Source organism: Colius striatus, chromosome 16 (assembly GCF_028858725.1).
Source record: "Colius striatus isolate bColStr4 chromosome 16, bColStr4.1.hap1, whole genome shotgun sequence".
NCBI lineage: Eukaryota > Metazoa > Chordata > Aves > Coliiformes > Coliidae > Colius > Colius striatus.
The window spans coordinates 4,213,463-4,231,444 of record NC_084774.1 but is presented as its reverse complement, the minus strand read 5'-3'; the positions used below and the strand labels follow the sequence as shown (position 1 = coordinate 4,231,444).

Here is a 17,982-nt window from a genome sequence, read left to right as displayed (position 1 = left end):
AAGGGAGGAGGGAAGGAGCATGAAGAATTACATCAAGAACCAGTCCTCAGAGACCTGTCTGTGATGCACATCCCCACATCAAGCTGTCAGCTCCCAGCACTCAGCCCCACTGGGGTTTATTTGCTCCAGAGGAGGAATTCATTTTGCAGTCAACTGATGTAACCCCAACGTGCTTTAAAACAATATTCCTCTAATAGAGACATTACAACAGCCATTATTTTCCTGTTAAGAGTTAAAGTAAGCAAACACAAAGGTAACTTCACTTTAAACAAAGCACCATCATCACAAAAACATGGACCCCAAATATTCTCCTCCACCACATGGTGAATTAGCTTTATTTGTTATTCTTTCTGAAGGAGGCACACTTGTCAAACACCAGCTTGTGAAGCAACACAGTGAAGAAACTGGAAAACTCTTCCCTCAAAATCCTCTGGCTTAAGGAAAGTCAAGCAAGTTCTGTTCAATAATAGATGTAATTTCTAGCTCTCTTTTCCTCTGCTTTCTATTAAAGTGTATGCTCCAGTGACTCATTGAAACAAAAATCAAAGGTATTTCTCAATTATTCCCAAGTATTAACATTCCTGACAGTATTCCTAGTTATGACTTACCATTGGGCTTCATTTTTCCTACCCACCCCACCAGCATTTATAATGCTCAGGAAGGGTCTGTGTTTGCTGCTATAGCTGTGTAAATCCAAATCAACTCCCAGGAAGCAGAGTTGTTCCACAGGGCACAGACTGATCCCTGTATCCTCCATGCCATGGTACTCCTTGTCCAGGCAAACTCTGGCTTCAGTTCTACTTTACAGAGGCTGGAAGTTGGGATCATGCTCAGGATACAGGCACCTGGCCTGTGTGAGCATCAACTGTGCTCTCCTTCATGAGATACACAAGTCATGGAATTACAGAGAGCAAAGAGCTCCATAGCAGCAGCCAACTTTCCCTGGATTCTCTGAGCAGCTGCAGCCTAATGGGCTTTGAAGTGAGCAGGCAGAGCAGACACACACCAGCTGTCTCCTGCACCTCCAGAGCTACTACACATTTACTGAGCAATTACCATGAATTTGTATGTCGGGTCCACTATCCACTGAGGCTCCTCAGGCTTCCAAGATAGGCTTCCACATGAGCAGGTTTGATTTCTTTGGTCCAAAAGGTCTGTATGTAACTTTATATGCATCCAGGTGATGTTTAAATATCAGCTTTGGTAAGTAGCATGAAGATACCTGCTGCTTATGGGCTCACCTTCTCAGAAGCATCCCAAAGCTGCCACTGTTCCTGTTCCTGGTGGTTATTTCTTTGCAGGGAAACTTGGAGGAGATGTGGGCACAGGTTTGCAGGTGGTATGAAATCCTGAGATGGCTGAGCCACTCTGCAGCTCTCTTGCATGAGCAGTCTCAGGTAAGTGCTCCAAACAGGGCTGCAGGTGTGAGCTCTTCTCCGAAAGCCAAAAATGCCAAGTTGCTTTGCACAACACTTTTTCCTCTCTCTGCCTCATCACCTCCCATGGACACCATGGGCAGTGCAGATCTCCAGCAGCAAATACCCTGCTGTGCACTGCCCTAGTTTATAAAGCTCTTCTTGGGCTGAGGCTCCACTGCTGCACTCCTTGTGCTCCCCACAGGTCTTTTTGGTGTTCAAGAACTGAATTTGACACAGAGAAGAAGTGAAGACTATTATCATGGGATACCTGCGATTGTGTGATTCAATACCCTTCTGTGGTTCTGTGGTCATCTCTCCCACCAGCAGGACAGTTGCTTGGTGCTGCTGCTGAGCCTTGTGCTGAAGAGATATCCTTGGAATTGCTGCAGGGCCATGTTCTCTCGTGCTGCCCCAGCAGGATGCCCAGTCACAACACTGGTCCTCAGCCCAAATGGCAACACTGCAGGCTTCAAAGCTCCTCTGAAGAACACTTTTTTGATGCTGGAGCACCTTATAGGAGCGCTCTGTGAAGTCCTGCCATCCCTATATGTGCCATAGGATGTATGCAGATACACCAGAAGGTCCAACAGCTGCTGGAGGCTGTCAAGAACATCCTTTTTAACCTCCAGTCTCACTGCAATGCCTCCAAAGAAGAAAAACAGTGGCTAGGACACCAATACATCTTTGCCTAGCTCTGCCCTTGTACCCCACTACATAGCTGTATCCACTCCACTGCATCGCTAGTTTGAGAGATGGCATTTTTTAACCAAAACTCAAGTGATATGTCCTGCACGCCCAGGCTGGTTGTTGCAGAGCACCTCACAGCAGGAGATCAGGGCAGTTTCCCCACGCAGAGGAGCCAACACTTTAATTCTGTGGCAGCGGGGATGAACTAAGCACTGTGACAACAGATGTACAACTATCATAAACATTCATCAACCTTACGCTGGTTAATTCATTAGCCTTTCTGCCCCAGAAACAAGTCCTGCCTTCATTTATACCTCTGCAGGTTCCCTGGCTCAGAGGAGGTGTCAGAGATGTAACCTGGACAAATTTCATCAATGAACTCAAATCTTGATCTAAATCAGAAGAAGGAATGGATTTAACCTAATCTCCTCCAAGCATTTATCAGCATCACCTGCCAGCTCAGCAGGAGGATTAAACCTCATTTTAATCTCTCAGAAACAGGGGAGTGTATGAGGAAGAGGATGGGCACAGAGCAATGGTGGGTTTCTCTCTTTAAAAAACCCCAGTAAATAAATGCTGGCTGCCAAATCACATTAAGTAGCACTTCATTAAGATCTTTGCTAATATAACTTTCCAGGTAAACAACTAGTTGCCACCAAGACAGTGTGCACTCTTCAGAGGGAAGCCCATGCTATTTGGCACAGGAGAAGAGGTGCCCATCCAGCAGCCTCTGCAGGAACACACTATCTCCATAAAGATGCTTCAGGAGCTCAAATCCCATTGCCTGGCTGGTGGAGAGCAGGGGGACCAGCACAGTTGCCCTGAAGATGCTGCAAGCCACGTCTCAGTGCCAGCACCAACCACACACATCACACCCACCATCACCACTGCAAAGCCAACAGCAGCAGTACAGATCCCAGTGCCAAAACACGAGCTTTGCTCTGTGGGTACTGTGCTCTACACACAGTTTAAATCCCAGCCCTGAGTGACTTACAGGGTATTTTCATGCCTCACACTAAAACAACCAGCAACAATGGTGATATTGGCCCAGATGGCTGTGGATGTCATGGCCAGCGGCATCCCACCCCCGGCACAACACGCCTGATGGTGATGGAGTCAGCACAGAGGCAAATCCCATCCAGCACATGGAGGAGCCCTCAGATTAGAGCGTTAGTGTGTGATTCTAGGTTTACATAACACCACCAAACGATTTTGGCAGAAACAATTGGTATTAGCAAGGAGAAATGAAGCATCAGGAACAGCCGGCAGAGCAGAGAGACACCTCTCGCAGCAGCCCCCAGGCTAAAGAGAAAATAAATAACAAATGCAACAGAAGCAACACTTGGACAGCAGGGAGGGAAAGGGGAAACCTCCACAAGGGGAAATAAAGCCTGAATAGCAGCTGAGATGAGCAAGGAATCAAGCTTTCCTTTTTCACCTTCCCACCCCCGTCAGACTGAGCTTTCTGGTTTATTAAGGCACTCCAGTCAAGCCTGTGACACTTAAACACAGTGAAGGGAAAGCCGTCTTGCAAAGGGCTCCAAGCTGGGAAGTCTGAGCAGCTCCTGCTGAGCTGCCTCTGGCCCTGTGGCCACTCAGCTGCAGAGCTCAGCGAGGGCCAGGCAGGGCCCAAGGCCCCAGTGGCCACCAGCCCCTGTGCCAGCGACTGGCACCTGCGGAGACGTTCCATCACACAAACTGCACCTTGGAATTGTTAAGTCAGTTCTGCCTGGATGTTGATGGGTTAGCAACGTGTCATAGAATCACAGGATGATGGGGGTTGGCAGGGCCCTGCAGAGCTCATCCAGCCCAACCCCTGCTAAAGCAGGTTCCCCTGGTTCAGGGGGCACAGGAACGTGTCCAGGTGGGGTTGGAAACCTCCTGAGAAGGAGCCTCCTCAGCCTCCCTGGGCAGCCTGGGCCAGGGCTCCCTCACCTCAGCACCAAAGGAGTTTCTCCTTGTGTTTAAGTGGAACTTTTTGTGTTCCAGCTTCTTTCCGTCACCCCTTGTCCTGTCACTGGACACCACAGAAAAAAGTGCCACCTCATCCTCCTGACATCCACCCTTTAGGTACTTATAAGTGTTGATGATGTCCACTCTCAGTCTTCTCTTTTCCAGCCTAAACATCCCAAACAAATACAGCAGAAACCCCAAAGAAGTCTGCCCCTTAGTCTCTCTAGTGCCTCCATCTCTGCCTGAAGGGATGAGGCCACCCATTGCAATTGGCCCTCAAACTCCCATCCTGCTGTACCGGCCCCACTGCTGCAGGGAGCAGCTGTGATGCACAGACTCACAGAGCAGGATGACAACGCTGTTTTATAGCATCTAAGGATATCTGGTCCTCTGGCATTCTGACCTGCTGATCTAGGGATGGGAAGAGCCACAGCAGCTCTTCAGAAACCTCTGGGTCCCACAGCTTTCCTCCTGTAACTGCATTGAGTGAGGAGCCAGCCTGCTCTCGAGACCTTTCTTTGCCAAGCAGAGGATCCCTTCCAAGCTGGCACCATCCCCATGCTCATGGCATGGTGACAGTGACACAAGCCCCAGATCCAGCAGCATGCTCTTCCTGCCTCTCAGCTACCCAAGATTTCCAGCTCCGGCGGCAAAGGAGAAACCCCACTTGAGCTCCAGAACATCATAAGACAATTCCAGAAGACAAGAGGATGTTGAAATCACATTTCTCAGACAATTAGCTTAAAGCAGGGCTCTCCTGCAAATGGGAACTGGATTTATGGCTTCGTGTCCTCATGAAAGACAGCTCTGGAGACCAGGACTTTAGATAAATCAAACTTGGTCCAAACCAGAAACGGTTCCATTACAATCTTGGATTTTCCAGTTAGATGAGCATCTTGTTTTGGTAGTGATCTACCACATATCTTTGCATTTAGATCCTGCCAAGATCCCCTGAAATTCAGTACTCAGTCTCTGCTCTGGGAGCTTTTAGAGAACTTGTACTCGAAATGGGGCATGTCCTTCTCTATCACATGGGTTTAATGTGCAGCTGCTCACATCTGGGAAGTCAGCCTTTAGAAACTATCAACACCAAAAGGAAAACAGGTTTTCAGTCCAGCTGGATGCAGGAGGAATATTACAAAGGGACTTCACATGGCTCCAGCACAGCCTGTGGCCTTAAGGCAGGGAAGTTGCATGTGTGGGGTGGCAAAAGGCACAGGAAGGTGCAAGAGGAGGAGAAGCAGCTGATCATTTTGTATGAGGCTGCCCTTGTCTCCAGCTCTTCTCTAATTTCCTCTCAAACCTGCACACTGTGACCTTTCCAAGTGAAAGAATAAAAGGAGTGAAACCCTGCACTGCAACTGGAATAGTAACACGTGCAAGGAAAGGATGCTTGAGCCAGCTCTGGAGCCTGCAATCTGGATCCTTGCATCTACAGGATATGTTTCTAAATCTCAGTCAATAGCACATGTTTTCCAAGGAACAAGGCATTTCACATTTTATTAATTCTAACTAAAGCCCTTTTTATTACAAACTTCCTACTTAGCATTTGATTGCAGCCTTCACCACTGAGACTCTCACTGTAACAGAGCAGAAAATCCATGACTCGTAGATGGCACAGGCTGTATATTGATATTTTTCTCTCCTGCCATCTCAATCCCAGAAGGTGCCATTGGAATTATTTTAAATACACTTCCAGAGGCCTCTTCCAGCCTAAGCCATTTTATGATTTTAAACATGTATTTGTTTTGTTTGCACTGTCACACAAATTTGGTACCTCACTTCCACAGATGACTTAGGTGAGTTATTGTTATTCCCACCAGGGCCTGGCCTCCTCCAAAAAGAAGGTCACTACATAGCAACCACTTTACTTCAAGGGCTGTGGTTATGAAGCTAAAAAGACCATTTCAGCAACATTTTCCCCCTTTTTCAAAGCCTAACTTCATAAAACCTATAGTCTGGACTGATCTAAAGCAAAGAGTTAAAGGCTCCACGTGTACCGTTTGGCACAGCCACGACAGAGCTCTCTGGTTTGCTAACAGGCAGCCACCCACAATTAATTTGCCACCTTGACATGAAAATGCAGGTTATCAATTAATTAAAAACCACATACCACTAGTCATCAGTTCCCTTTATGACCCTCAGCCTTTCCTCCAATGAGACTCTTTATCTTAAGCGGAAGAAACAAAGAAACCCAAACCAAAACTACCACCTAATAATGAAAATACCACTCGGGTTTTCTTGGCATCTAATAAACATTGTTCTCAGCTTCATCAGATTTATCAGGTTTAAAACCACCACACTGCCAACATCCATCTGGGGCAGAGGAGACCAGACCATCATTCCAGTGCAAGTTCCTAAATAGACACAGATGGAAGCCTGTGTGACCTCACTGTCTGGCTGCAGGGTTAGATCCACAGCACTCCTTGGAAGGTTCTTCTTCTGCTTTCAAGGGCTGTTTGATCTTCAATCAACAATGCTTATCAGTGGCAAAGGCTGTCAGCCATCCCCAAAAGTTGGATATTTTTAACAGCACATTCTTCTTCTCCTTTGAATGCTACTCAGAGACAAGATAACGCATCAGGGGAAAAGCTGCTTTGCTGAGTTTAACACAGACAAGCAGAGCAGGATCCCATCAGGGGAACACATATTTCCCACTGCTACAAGCCCTGGGCTTCCCTCCACGTATTTCTGCTTTTTCTTCTTCAGATAACATCCAAACGTTTTTTTTTTGTGCCCATTGCATAAGCTGGGACAGACCAAGATAATTCCATCAAGTGTTTCCATATAACACTTCCCCTAAAGTTTTCACATTTTAACTTCCACCCTGTCCAAGTTTCTTTCCCTTTTGTTAAGGACTCCAGGGCACACTGTCCCTCTTCTGATGAGAGGGACTAGAAATCTAATTCCCTACAAATGCCTCGTTTCCCCCCCACACAGCAGGGAGATGGCTCACCACATACAAACCCACTGCTCACAGAAGCACCCACCAAACATGAGAATCACAGGATGGGTCTAAACTGTCATTTTTTGACAAAGAAAAAGGAAATTACATTTATTTCAGTGTGCAGTAACTGTAGTGATGAATCAAAAAGTCTTTTATTTCAGAGCTAACAAGCAGGAAGGGACACCCAAAGCTCACAAACACCTCTGTGGGTGCAGCACGTGCCAGACTCAAGCCTTGGCTGCCCACAGTGTGGCTGCAGGGCCCTGAAGGCCTCAGGAGCTCTGGCAGCATCTCTCCCATGGGGTTGCCCTGATTTCAGCTGGGACAGGGTTAATTTCCTCCCTCATAGCTGGTGCTGGGCTGTGGTTTGGATTTAGGGTGAGAATAATGTTGATATCACACTGATGTTTGAGTTGATGCTCAGTAGTGCTCATCCTAAGGGAAGGACTTGTCACTTTCCTGTGCTCTGCCAGTGAAGAGGGGCACAAGGAGCTGGGAGGGAGCCTGGCCAGGAGATCTGACCCCAGCTAGTCACAGGGATAGTCCACACCACTACAGAAACCGGGAGTTGTTGGAGAGGTTTGGATTGCTGCTGGGACATCAGTCAGTGGATGGGGAGGAACTGCCTTGATGTCACTTGTCTTTCTTGGAGTTTATTTCTCTCTCTCTTTTCATTGTTTGTCTTTTCATTACAATTATTCTATTTTATTTCAATTCAATTCTTAAATTGTTCTTATTTCAACCCAGGAGTTTACTTTATTCCCCTGGTCCTCCCCTGTCCTGCTGTGGGGGTTGTAGGGGTGTGAGTGAGCAGCTGCTGGGTGCTTAGTGTCCAGCTGGGGTTAAACCCAGTGTAAAGGAAAGGTGATGGCAGAGGCAGAATGAAGCCTCTCACCACTGAGGTGGCCAGTAAGCAGATCAGCTTTTGTGGAAGAAAGGAGCTCAACCTGCATGCTGCTGGAAGCAGGACTAAAGTCCACCAGTTCCTCCCAGAGACAGCAAGCTGCTGGGAGACCCATACCACATGAGGCCAAGCTCTCTGTTACCACCACCTGCCCATCTCCTCCCCTACACAGGGTCACTCTTCATGTTAAAACTGATGCATCTGAGGGTTTTCAGGTGGCTTAACAACTCCTAATGAGCAGTATAGCTCTATATCTTTGCAAGGAGAGGCAGGAGATGCTCAGGGAATAAAGCACTGGGTAAATCAGGCTGGAGAGGTGAAACTTTTTTATAGATATAAACGTGGAGATCCACATCTTTGAAGAGAGGAGCTTTTTGGGGTGCCATGAGCTCTGCTTGCCTGTCTCCAGGAACCCAGGTCTCAGTGCTTGGGATGGCTCAACTCATACAAATACCCTCAAATGCCAGGGGTACCCCAAAATGACCTGCTGCTTCTGGAGATGGAGGCCTAGGCCAGTGCACGCAGAGGAGGAACGTTAGAGCCACAGCACAGCCCTTATCTCCCAACTCTGACCACAGGCAAGCGCAGGCTCCACCCTGCAAGCAGAAGGAGATAAAAGAGGAAGATGAAGAGGAAGATCAGGGTTTTCTGTGCAGCAGAGAGGAGCAGTGCTCAGGCAAACAGACTGGGAGAAAGGGGACGGAGCCTCCCTGATGAGTCCCGTGGGATTGGAAACTCTGAGTCATCGGTAGGTTTTGTGGGAAGAGAAACCTGCTAATGTGAGCCAGCTAATCTGATTATAAAAAGTGCTCCTTGCTGCTGCCAAGGTGGAACAGGATCCACAAGGCACAGGCAGCCTGGTTTGGGAGAAAATACAACCTGGGTGACAAAAAGGACGGTGGCATGTCACCACAGGTGAGGGTGACAGGTGCCAACACAGCCAGTGCTCACTCCTCCACCTCCACCCAGCACCGTGGTACCAGGGCTGATCATTTTGGAGCTGAGGCTGTCCCAACCCTTCACCTCAGGTCTGGTAGCTTCAGTGGGAGTGAAGGAGTGAAGAGGGGAGGCTCAGGGCAGAGCCAAAGCAAGCGTTACCAGCCATCTCGCTTGGGAATACGTCCCCACGCTGCCATCCCCCTTTTCTAGCTCCTGCTAAATGATGAGATCCTCAAAACCACAGAGAATAAAAACAAAGCAGCATGAGAGCAAGTAGCTGGGTTCTTAAACCAACAGAAAAAAAACCCCAACCCCCCCAAAATCTACATTTTAAAGACTCACACAACCCAGCCTCCTGTGTCCAGGCTATAATTAGAGGTCAAGAAACTGCCTCAGACCCCGAGTCACCTGATTTCTGGAGATAAGGTTCCTCAGAAGCCACGCATGGCAACCAGAACAAACCGATGCTCAAACACTCTTTCCATGATAACAATTACTGGTGCAGGGCCCTAATTTAACACTTTAACAGTCTCATTCGCCAGAGAGCTGAACAGAAATTGCACAGTCTTCAAGGAAGAGATTTAATTATATCTGCCGAGGTCAAGCAATCTATGCAAAAGATGACGGCGGGGAGAGAGATTCTGTGGCAGAATGGAAAGATTTCTGCCTGCAGGCACACGGCAGCCAAAGCTATTTTTCAAAGAAGAAATGGCATCCATCAGAACAAAACCACCCGAGGGAAACAATAGAAAGAGGGGAGGGGGGTGTGGGGGGACACACAGATGATTAAAATATTCAAATCTGGGCACAGAAGTGCAAACCCAGGCAATTTAACCACTTTTACAATCACTTTTTGGGTTTTTGAAGAGTGGTTTGATGAGTGCTTGTTTCAGTTAAGTTTTGTTGTTGTTGCAGGGTTTCTCACTCCCCTGCAGCTGAACTGTGCATCCTCAAGTCAAAGCTTTAATTATACAAAGATGTGTGTGTAAAATTGCAAAGGGGGAACGTTGGAGTTCAAGCCTCCAGTTAGGAGTCAATGGTATTAATGGTGGAATCTCACTAATGTCCCTCCCCCCCAACTTGAGAAACACAGAGTAAAACCTAAAAAGGCAGATAAGGTGGTACACAACAGCTTCAGACAGAAGCCTGGCACTTGCTGCATGGGAAATTGTCAAGGAAAACACATTAGTGGCACAATAACTTATTTTTAATGTAGAGCTGTTAGGGAAACACAATTATATGCTTCATTTATACTGAAAGATATAACTCAACTTATGGTAAAGGCATTTAGAGCTCAGTTTGTAAAAAAAAAAACCAGATGAACACAAAGGTAATAAGGAAAAACTGTGCACCTAGAGGGGATAAACACCCCCCATCCCCAGCACAGCACAGTTCTGCTTGGCCAGCCCTCGTATCTGCTCCTTGCATCCAGCAAAGCAAAGGCAGAATGAAAACAGAGGTTTTCCTTCAGCTGCCACAGAGTTACCATGATGGTGACAATCACCACCAGGAAAGGAGCCAGCAGTGCCCATTCTCACACCAAGCAAAAGCTGGGCACTGAGAGAGCTCTGACAGGGTTACTGGGGCTCTCCCCACCACCCTGGGGTGCAGTGGACTGATACCATGTGCTATGCAAGCTGTGGGACGCTCCAGATTGTTACAAGCAAAATACAATTTACAGCAGAATCTTTTCTCCAGTCTGGATGCACAAACTGATCCCAATGCCCATTGCAAGCTCTGATGTAGAGTAAGTCCAGAGCTCTTTGTGGATTTGGAGCAACCTGCTCCAGTGGAAGGTGTCTCTGCCCATGGCAGGGGGTTGGAGTGACATGAGCTTTAAGGTCCCTTCCAACCCAACCCATTCTGTGATTCTATGCAACAGGCTTGGGATCATTGATTTAGGGGACAAATTTTATAACTGATTTGAATCATCATAAATGAAACCGAGAAATGTGCAGAATTTTGATGCTGAACGTTGGTGTCTCGATATCTGCTGCAGCGGCTTTCAGACATCAGCCCCTTCACAAGGTCATTCACGAGGGACCTGCACAAACATGTTGTGATACACAAGTCACATCGGTCTTCAAAATATCTCCATTGTTCCAAAACAACCAGATTAAAGCCTTCCCTCGGTGCACACAGAGAGAACAACAATTTCTATGAATGGATGGACATTCATTATTTAGCTCCCGTTCCCTGACTTAAAGCCCAAGGCAAAATGGAGCTTCAAATGCTTTCTGCTGTGCAACCCATCAAAGATGGCTCTGGAGAGCTCAGAGTTGTCCCACTGAGTAGCTCAAACACTTTTCAGAGGAAGCCTTTGCCCATATTGAGGACCTAAGTAAAGTAATTCCCATTTGCAAATCGACAGCAACCATCTGCCAAATGAGAATAAAACCAGCCTCAAATTAAAAACCTGCTGGACCTTTGTTCACCTTCCAAAATCCTCCATCTCCAAGGACTTATGCTACATCAAAACTGAGTTGGCTTGGAAAGCAAAAAGGAAAAGAATCCACTTTATCTTCCAGAATGGCAAAGCAGCTCTGGAACGACGAGAAGGGGCCCGTGTTTATCACTGCAATGGACAATTTATGGGGAAAGTCAAAACAAAACAGAATGTTCCACAGAAATGTACTCGCTGCATCCACCTGGGCTCATCCCAGCAGCTCACAGCCTGGTTCTGAAGAGTTCTTAAAAGAAGATGAGAGCATTGGTTGCAGATTAATCCTCATCTCATGACTAGTAGGTTTTAATTATCCATAATTCATGATGGTGTGTTGGTGAAATGGTTTTTGTTGATTTATCAGCCTAAAAGGCAAGATGTGGCGTGTGTTTGGGGATGCAAAGCCACAGAGCTCTGTTAGAAAGATTGGGAAGGAGTTTTGATGGTGCTGTTGAACCCAATAGAAATGCTACAGGATTAACAGGACTCCCCAGCACACAGGTCCCAGAGGTGCTGGAGTTTTCCTCAGGACCAGGGGCACTCCCAGTGCCACAGCACTGGGGTTGCTCTCCATGGATTAGGCATTCCCAGCCCGAGTCCTCCTCCCCATCTATCACTGCCCTAAGTGGAAATCAGGCATCATACTGACCAAGTCTGATCATCAGAATGTCAGAAGCAACTAAGAATACATTATTTATTTCAGGTGGAAAAATAGAGAGATGTTAATTCACTCCCCAAAGTTGCCCCGAGGGAGTCAGGAGCAGGATCACTCCTCGTGCAGCACAGCATCCCTGCCCAGGTGTCACGAAAGAGCATGCAGTGCCGTGCTAAGGCAGGATTCCTGCTCTGTCCCTTGCTTGAAAAAGCAATTTTTTCCTGTTTTAAGAAGGAAAAACTCCTTCCTGTACTCTCTGGATCCACAGAATTTAAGATCTGGGAAAATCCTTCCATGCTGGTGCATCAGCCAACACACAGATCCTGTTGCTAAAGCTCTGCTGAGAGCAGAACAAGCCCTCATGTGTCTAAACTATGTCTTTATTTTTTTGCCACAGACAGTTTACTGTGAAATACAGACTCTCTCTAGACCTTAAGTGGGAAAAATCCCCTACTTTTCATGAGTAACTGGAAGGACATGAAAACACCCCACTACAGATCAACAATCCCCTTACATGGGGCAGGAACACGCTGCCTCTTCCCTGACACGACCACAACACCCTGGCAGCACAGAGACACTGTGAAAGCTCCATCTGCCTGGCAAGGGAGCAGGAGGGGGGGCTGCAGCAGGTATCAGTGCCCCAGGAAAAAGGCCAGAGGAGACAGAAAAAGGGGCTTTAGACCCAGAGTTAGAAAGAAGAACCTGAAAGGGAGGTAGGTGCTCCCTTCAGCAGTGCTCAGGTGGCTGATGACAGAGACTGGGGTGGGGGGATCACAGTTTGGATAGAGGGCTCTTTGCAGATATGAACCTCCCTGATCCAAAGATGGTACCACTCCAGTTGAACCTCCTTGATCTCCTGTGGCTGCTGCACAGACACAACTTAACACACAAGAGCTGTTTCTTCTGTGCAGTCCCAACAATGGAGCAGGTCCTGCATCCAGCCCACAGGAAGGAGGCGAGGGGCCAGCACCCTGAGGTGGGAAATGCAGGGTGCCCCAGGGAGGCTTTTGGGTGGCTGTGGGAAGCCCTTGTACCTTGGGCTGAGCCCAGCACAACCCCCAAAATCCTGCCAAGAAGCGTTAGTGCTCTAGGCTGTGAGCAGCAGCTCCCTGAGCAGCGGGAGGTTTGGGGTTGGCTCCTCTTCCAGGTGCCACAGCAAGCCGCTCCACGCAGGATCACCCGTGACAGGAGCTGCTTTACATGCAGGGCTCTTTCCCCTCACTTCAACACCACCAGCACATCCAACAAATAAAGGTTCCTCTCCAAACATAGTCAGGAGAGGGGAAGGCTCCTTCTCACCCTGCCTGCCAGGGCACAAGGGACCCAACTCTCCACCCTTGAGTGTCCAGCCCCTCACTCCCCCCCACTAGTCCTTCCCGGTGACCAGCCCTTTGACTGAATACAAGGATGCTCTGGAAGTGGTTAAAGAAAGGATGCAAATATCCCTCTTCTGGGGAAGCCTCAGCTGAGCACACATACACATTCCCATTTCATTATCCCTCTAAAACATCCCTTGTCCTTTTAAAAATGGCAATGCTGAGAGGCATTAGGCACCTCTGTAGCTGTGAAGAGGAGCTGTGGCTTGCTGCAGCGTGCAGGCAAGCTCGAGGAGCTCACAGTAACCATATCATGTTCAGTAAGTGCACAAAACAATTACATTAACATTTCAGGATGCTTTGGGCTAAAGCACATCTCCCCAGCAAGCTCACTGGCGAGTTATTTATACACAGTGACACTGCACACTGCTCCTCTGCCTCCCCCCCAAATAAATAAATAAATAAATGTAGCAGCCCTTTGAGGGGAAAAAGCTGAACCTGAACAAAAACAAGCCCTTTAAATGGAAGGGCTCTAAGCCCCTCCATGAACTCAGCAGAGCAGGAGGAGAGCAAAAAGCTTGTAAGTGCTCCTTGCCCAAGTCCAATCCTAGAGATGGATTTCATCCAAGATACCTGCATGAGATAGTGAGAGAAGTTCAGGTTTTTCTAGTCCACTCTACCTTCCTCTCAGGCTTTTTTAAGTAGAAATGTTTTGAGGCTGGTGCTGGGCTCAGCCACCAGCACCAGAGTGGAGTGGCAGGGTTGGGGCCAGTGTGAGTTTTTGGAGTGGGTCCTGGGTGGCTCCGAGACACGGGTGTGCTCCTGCAGCTCCGGCACTGCTCTCTGGAGCGGGCATGAGGCAGCAGCGAGCCGGTGGCCACCCTCAGCTGCATGCTACCCCATGCTGAGCATGTCCACCCTCAGCTGCATGCCACCCCATGCTGAGCATGTCCACCCTCAGCTGCATGCCACCCTGCAGAGAAGCTCTGGGAAGCCAGGAGCAGGGGATGCCTCTGCCCACTCCACGCTGGGCCACATTTGCTGCTTAAGTTCCGACGGTTACACCTGTGTTCAGCCAGGAAAGCAGAGTCACCCCGATTCATCTCTGGCTTCCTTCCAGCAGCCTCATCCCACCGCCAAACGTGCCCTGCTGTGCAGAGCCAGTGACATTTGATAACTCAGAAAAGAAAAGGAGGAGGTAAAAAAAAATAGAGCCCTGAATATCAGAAAAGGGTAAGTCACTTCCTTTCTTCTTCCCGCTGCCTTAAGATCCTCGGTAGCAGTGACAACAGCAGCATCTGGTGGCAGTGACCTGGGGTGCTCCTCACTGTCCCACCGCCCCGGCCAGCACCGAAAGGCACCCACTTGGTTCTCCCCGTCCACACCGGCCGGAGACCCGGGAGCAGCGGCTTCCTCCAGCCTCCCTGTCGCAGCGAGGACCCGCCGGGGAGCGATTGCGACCGAGCGCCTAATCCAGGACTAATCTCAGGGATTCAGGCCAGGGATGAGCGGACGATGTGGGGCCCCGTGTGCCCCACGGCTCGGGTGGGCACTGCTGGGGGGACGCCGGGTCCACGTCGCCCCACGGGAAGCCCCAACACCCGCACCAGCACCACAAGTACATCGTGTTCACATCTAACAACTTCGGGGTGAAATGGAGCTCCTAAAGGCAGCGGGATCGGGAGGTTGCTGCAGTTCCCTGTGGCACACACACGCTCACACCATCCCAGACTTGCAGCTTTTGCACACTTTGTGACTTGCTCCCAGGGGACCTGGCTCTCGTTAGCACGTTAAGACCACATTTAGCATTTTAAGAACAACAGCAATGATAATAAAACAGTTTGAAACTGGCAGTATGTGGATAGGGGAGAGAAATCAGCCTAAGTTGTTTCCTTTCAGCATCATCAGGCATCTGAAAATAAATGAGAACGATTCGCTTTGCTACAGCTTAATAAAGAGGAGATAAATAACCCAAAGGACAGAGAGCAGTTAAATACACGTATCGATACATAAAGATTAATCTGCTGCATCTGGGCAGCCACACAGGTTTCCCTCCGCTTGCCTCTGAAGAGTTTGATCCTGAAGTATCGCAACAGCGAGATGAGCCGAGGGCATCCTGAGCCGCAGTCCCAACGCAGAACATTTCCCCCCTTTATTAACTTTTTCCAATGCAATTACCCGAATTTGACCCAGGAGGATGCGGCCGGGGTTAAGCCTCAGAGCTTATCGTGGTGACCGGTCTGCGACGCACGGCTTTGTTGCCGAGACATCAGCGCTGTTTACCTACACGCCAGGAAGGCAACACCGGCGGAGAACTCTTTATCCCTGACGTCTAGCATCCATCCCCTCCGCTCAGTCTTCTCTCTGACGAAGGAAATTTCCTACAGCACCTCCGGTACTCCCAAGTGTCCCCTGCGAGTCCCTGTCTCCTTACAAGAAGAGGGTGCTTTGCCGCGCAGCTGCAGCGAGCGAGGATAATGTAGGTTCGAGAGCTTTTTTCTCCGTGCTGTGGGGCTTGGGGAGAGGACAGACGGGGGGAGTGCCCCGGGGGCTAGTGCCTCACTCCGGCACCGGAGCATCCGCGGCCGCCGCCCGGGAGGTGCCCGCGACCCCAATCCCAGCGAAGAAGGTGCAAAACCAACACAGCAAACAACAACCTAAAAAGTGCCCGACAACAACCACAACAACAACCCCCGGCTCCGTCTATCGCTTCGGGCCAAACCCTCCCGCGGGGAAAACATGAAATCAACCCACCGCCCGAAACGCAGAGCCACACAGCCCCGAGGAGCCGCGCTCCCCCCGCGACCGCATCTCCCCCAGCCGCGGCCTCCTCCCCCCGCCCCGCCGAGCATCACCCGCGCTCGGGCTGCCCCCGCCCGCAGCCCCGCTCGCCCCGGCCCGCGGCCCCGACGGCTCTCCCCGCGGGAGCCGCTTCCACACCACTTTCAAAATTCCCTCCCGCGGGAGCCGCCGGCACTTTCCTTCCTTCTTCCCCCTCCACCTCCCCGCGGAGAAGTTGCGGGACGTGCCGAGCGGAGCGGCCCCGCCGCCGCCCCCCCCCGCCTCGCCCCTTCCTCGCCCCCGGTACCTTGTTGCAGTGATAATAATCCAGCGGCCCGAGGCAAGTGGGGTCGGCACCGGGCAGGGAGCCCACGGCGGTGGGGGCGGAGGGGTAAAACCGAACGTCCATGCCGGGGCTGCGGGCGGCGGCAGGCGGGGGCTCCAGCGGGCATGGACCCGGCTGCGGCGCGGCGGTGCCTCTGGCGCGGGGGGCGGGGAGAGGGCGGGCGGCGGCGGCGGGGGGGCGGGCGGCGGCCCCCGGCCCGCCCCGCTCCGCGCCGCCCCGCGCACGGGCCGCTATTGTTCGCGGCGGGGCCGGGCGGCTGCTCCCGGCCACCGGCCTCCCCACGTCCCGCTGCCGGCAGCGGCGGGCGCTGGGGGCACCTCGGGGCAGCGGGGCTGGAGCCCCTCCGGAGGCTCCTGCTGCGGGAGCGGAGCGGGACGGACCGCGCTCCGCCGTCCCTGGCCCAGCCGGGGAGGGGAAAGCGGCGGCGGCCGCTGCGGGACCGGCGGTGACACAGGTTCCCCCTCCTTGATGGGACCTCGTCACGTTTCCTCTGCCCCCACCGAAACGCTGCGACTGGTTTTGCCCTCTTTCCGACACAGGACGGTGCCCAGCAGCCTTCTTTTTGCCCCTGCACAGCCCCTGGTGCCCAGCCCCTGAGGAAGGATGCTTTCCATCACACTGATCCACCCTAAATACCACCCAGCACAGAGCTGTCGCGTCTGGAAGGGCCTGTGTCTCCCCACACACCCTCCCACCCGAGGGAGAAAAGCCAATCTCAGCCTCTTGACACTGGTCTCGGTTTCCTGCTCTCCAAGGTGTGGAGACCTTTACCTTCCCATCACCCAGCTTTCTACACTTCTCCCTCTTTATAGACCCCACCCATGGCCAGCCAGCACCCACCCATGGCCAGCCAGCACCCACCCATGGCCAGCCAGCAGCCTCCTGCCTGTCCCCATCAGACCGTCCTGGGGCCGGGGCTTGCAGGGCAGACACAAAGCCAAGTCCAGCAGGCGTGGAGGGGGGATGCTCTGCAGGGCACAGGCTGAGCCCTGCCTGGCAGCCCTGGGCCATGGCCCACTTCTGCCGCACCACTGTGGGCTCGGTGCTCTCCCGCTCCCTTCTGCACATCTCCCAAGAGGCCCCTTTGGAAACCAGCACCGGGGAAGGTAACAGCAGCTAGGGAGCAGTTTCCCAGCGTGTTACTGCACTCTCAGATCCAGCACGTTACCGCAACCGATCCATCCGCCCACAGACAGCTCGGACAGGGCTGACACCGTCAGTTTGCTGGCAAATCTCCAATGGAAATGGCCTTTTTTAAACAAGAGAAAATAATAAAGCCACTATGACGGAGGCACAGTCACAACACACACCCTGCAGGACTCTGTAGTGGTAAAACTGAGCTAAATACACACCGAGTTCTTCCACAAGCCTCTTGCACTGCAAGAGCGTGGCCAGCTCGTGCCAACCTGGGGAGCAGGGAGGTGGGTGGGCATTCGAGGGAATGCCAGCTCTGGCAATCAAGTGAGCGTGTAAAAACTATAGGTCTGGTTGAAATGAAACCCAGGCTTTTAGTCCTGGCGATGGTGGGAAAAGCAAAATTGATCCGAGGATAAAAATTGATTTGGGCACCAGACTTACTTCACGTTTATTATT

At 50.8% G+C, this 17,982-nt stretch overlaps 1 protein-coding gene across 2 annotated transcripts in view; it reads right to left on the bottom strand.

Moving 5' to 3' along the window:
- Nucleotides 1-16,526, bottom strand: part of TOX2 (TOX high mobility group box family member 2) — a 159,271-nt gene extending 142,745 nt beyond the window's left edge. For both annotated transcript variants that reach the window (XM_062009036.1, XM_062009037.1), the window contains exon 1: nucleotides 16,351-16,526. In XM_062009036.1, coding sequence (XP_061865020.1) covers nucleotides 16,351-16,452 — 102 coding nt within the window. In that variant the 5' untranslated portion in view covers nucleotides 16,453-16,526. The remainder of the gene's footprint in view (nucleotides 1-16,350) is intronic.
- Between the last annotated feature and the right edge of the window lie 1,456 nt (nucleotides 16,527-17,982).